This window comes from Lycium barbarum, chromosome 3, assembly GCF_019175385.1.
Source record: "Lycium barbarum isolate Lr01 chromosome 3, ASM1917538v2, whole genome shotgun sequence".
Lineage (NCBI taxonomy): Eukaryota > Viridiplantae > Streptophyta > Magnoliopsida > Solanales > Solanaceae > Lycium > Lycium barbarum.
In genome coordinates this window covers 1091928-1099192 of record NC_083339.1, presented here as the reverse complement: position 1 = coordinate 1099192, position 7265 = coordinate 1091928, and the positions used below count along the sequence as shown (strand labels likewise).

Below are 7265 nucleotides of genomic sequence, written 5' to 3'. Positions count from 1 at the left end.
AGTATATCGAAAATATGAAAACAAGGAATAACAAAAGCGAGAAACTCATGGTAGAACAGTCCGGAAAGAAAGGAGCATTAACCACTATAGATAAATAAGATAACCAAAGTACAATGACCTAACAAATATAAGCAACAATCAAATGCATACTTTCTCGCTTTAGCCCGAGCTACAATTAACAGGAAAAAAAAATTCTTCATCATCTATTATATTGACATAGACGAATTCAAGGTTTAAATATTATAAGTTCGTGTTCGAAATTCTACCATTGCTGATTCAATTTACTCAATATGAAATTCATAATTTAAACTTACTTACAATGTCTGAGCCAAAATTACTGAATACAAATGAGTATGTTATGCACTATGCATACCGATACTTTATATAATTCTTTGTGCTATTATTGTAGTTGTAGTCTATAAATTGAGCTACCCAAAAAAGTAATTGAAGATTTTGAATAGTTCGATCTATTAAATCAGCGCTAGAGTTCATCCTTTTGATGAGTCTTCATTTCTTGAAATTTAGTCTCTGGCAAACATGATTTAGAGGAAGAAAAACTTTGAAGCCATAATTCATCAGCCATAGATGTGTTAGTTTCATTGTTCCTGTGCCATGACCAATGTGCACGTGTCTCATTGTGTATCTTCAATCTACCATGTCCAAAGCTTGCCTCTCTAAACATTGAGATTGATGGGCTAGGTTTTTCAAAGCTTCAAAAACAAAATATAAATTATGGTAGTTATTGAAGTGTATGACCATTTCATCTAAAAAAGTTAGTCATTTCCTACTTGCTAAAAAGGCTATGTTTTTCTTTGATTATACTATATTTCAACATGCTTCCTCACCACCACGTGCATGAACCAAATACATGATTTTTTTTTTAAAACACTTTTGGTAGCAATGAGGATTGAATTAATCCTCGTGAGAACATGACATCTTGCTTTCTCTAATACTGCTTTGGTTGAAGTGCATGATTGTCTTACAATAAAAGTTAAACAGTTAGAGAGAGCATACTTTTCATTATTTAATGAGAGAGCATATTTTTCATTATTTAATTACGTTATCTCTCAACATTAGCCAACTTGAAATTCTTGGTGAAACTACTTTCGTAACATATAAGTATAACAAGCCAGAAAAATGTTGACCAGAGAGATCAATGTTTTGGTCTCGGCCTTAATGTTTATTTAAAAGCAAAGTACGATATATGAAGTGTTATATGTTCTTAAGTGAGACTCGATTTTAACAAGTTAGTTTTAAGTAATAAAATTGATTAGGAAAACTATTAGGGCCTGTTTGGAAAGCCACCTGGTAATTGGAATTGGTGTAATTACTAGGGTAGTAATTACACAGTAGTGTAATTACAACGACCTGTTTGTTTGTCATAACGTAATTACAGTGTAATTACAAGCGTGTTGTTTGGTTGCACAAGTGTAATTACACAGTCAGTTTAATTAAAAAATAAAATTTAATTATAAAAAATTTAAAATTAATATTTAAAAAATATTGCGTTTATAAATGATATTAAATTAGTTATTTAATAACACATTGTTTCTTGAAAATATATTAATTAATAATCATATATTTGTAACTAATATTGTAACAAAAATAATTGATATATATTTTTCAAATTAATATTTAGTTTTAATTAATTATAAAACTTAAAAGAAGACTTTTTTTGTGAGAACGTCATGGATTGGATGTTTGACAAAAAAATAATGTTAATAAATATAATGACATAACATTATTCAAATGTTTGACACAAAAAATCTATCAAAAGTAAGTGAAAAATAAACAACATGCAATGTGAAAGCAAATAACTTAAAATTGAAAATATAACCTAAATTCAAAATCCAAAAGAAAAAGTTCAACATCAAATTCCAACGTTACATAAGTAAGTTCCAACGTAACTTAAGTAAGTAATTCAAAAGAACGAAAAAATATAAGTCTATAACCCCGTTCACAATGGAATTCTACTTTAATAACGTCACCCGTTATATGTCAAGTTTGTTAATAACTCATTCTTTCCAATATTAAGAGGTGTAGTTTCAAATATTAGAATAATAACACGATTATGCTAAATGAATAAAATAATAACATAAAAAAATACGAGCAATTATATGGAATCACAAGAAGTAAAGGTTGGGAATGAAAAGAAAGAAAATGAAAAATAAATAATATAAAAAGAAAAATACATTTTAAAAAATAAAAATAATAAAAAATTAAAAATAAAAAAGAACTTAAAATAATAGAAATAAAAATATATTAAAAATCAAAAAAATTAAAATAATAGAAATAAAATAAATTAAAAATAAAAAAAAATTAAAGTAAAAAAAAAATAACTAAAAAGTAACCCTGTAATTACAAGGTGTAATTATACCCAATTCTCAGCCCCCCTTGAGAATTGGAGAGTGTAATTACACCCTGTCAATTACACTCATTTCCCACCTAACTGTGTAATTACTTGGTCAAACAAACAGGCCAAACTGTGTAATTACACCCAATTTCAATTACCTGGGTGACTTTCCAAACAGACCCTTAATCATTTTAAATATAGTACTTTTCAGCAATGTAAATCTATTAGAATTGTGTAAATTATTAGAGCTCCCTCCTAGGAGTAGTATATTTGTATAAATTAACATATCAAGAACCAAAGAACTTACAGCGTAGCAAGCCCTTCCCTGTTTCCTCCATCTCCAATTGTCACGTAAATTGGACCACATGGATCTGCCTTGTTATCGTAAACTCTTGTCTGCAATATACCAAAGCAAAAAGAACTAGAGTTTAATTTTTATACACTACCTAATAAGATAAAATGAATTTTACATTATCAAGTTGACTAACAGATAAACATGTAGCTGCTCAATTCTAACCACGTCTAAAGAAAACCCTTACGACAAACACGAAGTTTAGTACTCTATCTGTCCCACTTTATGTCGAGACTTCAGAGTATGAAGGTCAAACTATCTAACTTTTGGCGTGAATTTGAACACAGAATCTTCAAGTTTTGTTTTTGGCATTTGAGCCGAGGGTCTTTCGAAAACAACCTCTCTACCTTCTCGAGATAGGGGTAAGGTATGCATACGCCCTATACTCTCCAGGCCCAGCCACTTGTGGGATAACTGAATATGTTATTATTGTTGTAATCATCGAGTTTTTTGAAATGAAACTTACATATTTAGAGACTACATAAAAAGTATATCATAACTATACAACAATAATTACAATTTAAAATATTTTAAAGGTATAAAAAAAATGAAGAAAAAATTTCTTTGTAACTCTTCAAATAGTAATTGAGTCAGAAAAATAGGACAGAAGGAGTACTTACAAATCGTTCATAAGCATGAACGTGTCCTGCAATGACAACATCTACTCGAGCTTTGTACAACAATTCTTCCATTGATTTCCTCATACTTTCACCTTCCCCTTTATGAGCTAAATTAGAGTTGTACCATGGGGCGTGGATGAGCGTGAAAATCCACGGTGTCACTACCCTATCGACTTTCACCAGGTCAGCTTTTAGCCACGCGTATTGATCCGATTGGACATCAAAATCCGCGTACGAGCCCAACATGACAACGTGGCACCCCGCCACGTCGAAAGAATAGTATAGGTTTGACGTGGAACCACTTTGTTGGTAAGGCATTAACCATCTAGCGTTGTAAGCTTTGAAACCAAACCGATGAATTATAGGGAAAATTTCGATTTCGTGATTGCCATGTGTCACCATCCAAGGCCTCTTGCTTGCATAAGGTTCAACTAATCTACCAAATGAGTCCCAAAGTGGCTGTTGAGTATCAGCATAGGATAAATCTCCAGGCAACAAAAGTACATCATAGTCTTTTGCACCTACATGTTCTAAAGTTGAGGCTGTCCATTCTGTTTGACCCAAGTCCCCTATTTAAAGCATCACAATTAGAGGATGTATGTATATTAGACTATGTATATTAAACAGAGTGATGAATTCAAGATTTGAACACTATGAGTTCAAGTACGGAATTTTATCACAACTCGTTTGATTTAGTGGAACCGACATGTATTAATTATACTTATTTATAGATCTTTTTAACACATATAGGCAGGGACGGGAATAGAAGCATAAATACGGGTTTGTCGAACTCAATAGCTTTTGCTCAAATATTAATGTATATATTTGTACTAAGAAGTTCATTAAATTTTATACATATCATATTTAGAACCCAGTAATTAGTACTTGAAGTCATCTTTCTAAAATTCAGAACTCATAAAGTTGAAATCCTAGCTCCATCGTTCTAATATTAGATGAGTTTAAATTCTATGCAGTGTAAAAATATATGTACAATTAGGTCACTTATAAGGATAGTAATAGCGTGGGTTAGCAATGTAAAGATATGCATACAATTTGGTCAGTTGCGAGTTACGACGGCAGTAATAGCATGAGCTAGCAGAGCGAAGATATATATACTATACACACAATTAGGTTACAACGGGTAGTAATAGCATTGCCTAGCAACTTTTCAATCATGTAATTGAAACATAATTACTCCTTCCGGATTAAAACGAGTGTCCACTTAACTTCTTTTTTTTTTGGATTAAAAGAGTGTCCACTTATATATCAAATCAAGAAAGAATTAACCTTATTTTTTTAGATTTGCCCTATTAAGTGTTATGTGATCAAATCTCAATATCTACTTAATTAGGGGCAGTTTAGTTAAACTGGCCCTAATTTTTGTTTTAAAATTAGTATTTTCTTAAGGGGTGTGCAAATGATTAAGTAAACACTTTTTTTTATCGGAAGAGAGTATTACTTATCTTATAGTTTTAACGTCTGTAATTGGACATCCATGATAATCAATGGCACTTTTTGAATTAACTAAGGTTTTATTGTTTTTGCTTGATTGTAAATGATTTGATTTTCGGAGTTGACTTTCATCTAATAGATCTGCTTATGACCTAGCTAGATGTAGTACTTTTTCTAAGCAAAAGATTAGTTTAATTTCAACGAAATCTGAAGCTAACTACATTTTTAATTTCGTCAGCGGAAATTCAGATCTTAAATTAATTTGTAACTTGGACCAAATTTTCTACTAAAATAATTTCAGATTCAGCCATTTGAAAGGAAAAAAAAAAACTACTATCTTAACGTCGAAGTGATTCAAACCACAGGACAGAGGAAATGAATCAAAATGTTTGGTTGAATAGAAAGGAAAAGAGATGCATGATGATGATATAGCAAGTGGCAACCCGTGGTGCAACGGATTCAAGTGAAAGCATCGTAGACAATATAGAAATATGTGTAAAAGAAAACAAAATTTTAACAAATATTATATTCTGAAGTATGAATTAAAAAAATTCAAAATATACTGAGTTAAGTGTTAAGAAGTATAAATATTGAACCATCATACTTAAAAATCTTAGATCACTCTCCGGCACACAAACAATTTTTCTTTTTATCCTCCTTAAGTTCTACTTTTTTTTAATTTCACACCCAATGTTTGGTACCTATTTTCGGACCTGACTAATCAGGAATTTCATTTTGGGGGTAAGGTGTCCCGACTACATATCAAGATTCGAACTCGATATCTTTGATTAAGAATAAATTAGTGTTTTTTATTCCATCCGACCTATAATAGTATATTTCTAAAGTTAACTAACTTTATTTGTTTATTTTCTTCAACAAACAAAAACTAAAGTGCAAAAAGTGCATGAAACACAAAGCATATAAGCAAAACGTAAAGATTAGTGCAACAAAATGAAACTCACCTACAACCGCAAACTCAATGGGAAAAGTTGAAGGTGGCGTTTTAAAGCTAAACTCTGGTCCACTTCCACCACATCTGTAGTAATACGTTAAATTTGGGCTCAATGGGCCAATTGTAACATGATGAATCTCGCCGGATTTGTAGAAAAAGTAACGGTACGACGTACGTTCTCCGGTCACCGACGACTTATCATAATTTCCCGGCGATGTGCCGTATTCCACCATGGATTTTGCATGTTTATTAGATGTTATCCATGTTACTCTCATGTGATCTTTCTCTACCAAAGAAATATGTACCTGCCAAAAACAAAAACAAAAAAGAGAGAGAGATTCAACCACAACAATAACATATCCATTGTAATCTCACATGTGGGGTTTGGAGGAGAAAAGAGATTCAACATGGTGTAAGCTTTCTATAACCATCGTTATGGGTTTAGTGTGATGACTAGGATCCTGCTACCTTTAATTAGAGATTTCTAGTTCGAGGCATGAGAATGGAGAATAAGTAAAATCTGCAAATAACCACCTTTTAACATCTGTAGTAGTAAATTAGACATTGTCATTGGGTTTCAAAGTACACAGATGAAACTCTATACATTTAAAACTTCGGGACATTGGTTATTTTTTCAAAGACATGGCTAAAAAATGACCAGTGGGTGCTATTGGGCCTCTTAGCAGGTCGGCTCGACACATATACAGATTAGTTAAACTAGTGAATTTCAAATATCAAAAGATGTAAATAAAAATTTGGCGTTACGTGACTAAAATGTTGTTGTTGAGTATACCTGTTCGGGCTCGGATTTGGACCGGGTAAGACCGGTGAAGATGGTGGGACGGGCACGAGGACGGGAATATTCCGGTGATGCATGGAAATATGGGAGAGAGTTAAGGAAAAGGAAGAAGAAGAAGAAGAAGAAGAAGAAGAAGAAGAAGAAGAGGAGAAATGTGGAGAATTTTGCCATCTTGATATGTACGTAACATAAGCTCGTGCTTTTAGAAAGAGGGCAATCATATATATGAGGAAATAAGTATTTATAAACAGTTAGTAAAAGATGGGGGGATCCAAGAATTTTGAAAAATTAATAAAGTATGTTAAGTGAGATGGCATTGACGTGAAGTAAGTCCATTGAAGACAATTTCTTGGATATGCTTACGGCAATGACTATACAATAACTGAAAAAACGGAAAACAAAATTCTTATGAAAGAGTGTATCTTGTTTTTCAAGTTATTAAATTATACAGTAATTATTTTCTATTACATGGAGTTATCTTAATAACTTGATAATGTAACAATTCATTTACACAAAAAAAATAAAAAAATTATGAAGTATGGGACTGCATATTATCGATTAGTTCCGATTTGTGATAACTTTTAATTCTCGCACTTCGAATTAAATGCATCTTCTTTCAGAAATAAAAAACCCTTTTTAAACTTTTTCCTCAAGGAAGAACTTTTGTTCAATTGATAAACAGAAATTATTTTTACTTTGTGCTTATACCAAAATAATTTTAACTATATAATAAGTGA

The 7265-nt window shown here is 31.5% G+C and overlaps 1 protein-coding gene across 1 annotated transcript; it reads right to left on the bottom strand.

Annotated features, from left to right (window-relative positions):
- Nucleotides 1-280: 280 nt before the first annotated feature.
- LOC132633634 (purple acid phosphatase 22-like) lies at nt 281-6894 on the bottom strand. The gene is made up of 5 exons (XM_060350166.1): nt 6523-6894; nt 5740-6034; nt 3326-3894; nt 2661-2749; nt 281-710 (listed from the first exon to the last, which is right to left on the bottom strand). The coding sequence occupies exons 1-5, from the start codon at nt 6697-6699 to the stop codon at nt 482-484; spliced, it is 1359 nt and encodes a 452-aa protein (XP_060206149.1). The 5' UTR covers nt 6700-6894; the 3' UTR covers nt 281-481.
- Nucleotides 6895-7265: the final 371 nt, after the last annotated feature.

What these genes read in the sequence shown, in the direction of transcription:
- LOC132633634 (XM_060350166.1), bottom strand. Translation starts at nt 6,699, where the DNA reads ATGGCAAAATTCTCCACATTTCTCCTCTTCTTCTTCTTCTTCTTCTTC. An exon ending in CATTGAGTTTGCGGTTGTAG is followed by an intron (nt 3,895 to 5,739) that starts GTGAGTTTCATT and finishes TGCTTTAAATAG; the next exon opens with GGGACTTGGGTCAAACAGAA. An exon ending in AGGGAAGGGCTTGCTACGCT is followed by an intron (nt 711 to 2,660) that starts GTAAGTTCTTTG and finishes TTGTTTTTGAAG; the next exon opens with CTTTGAAAAACCTAGCCCAT.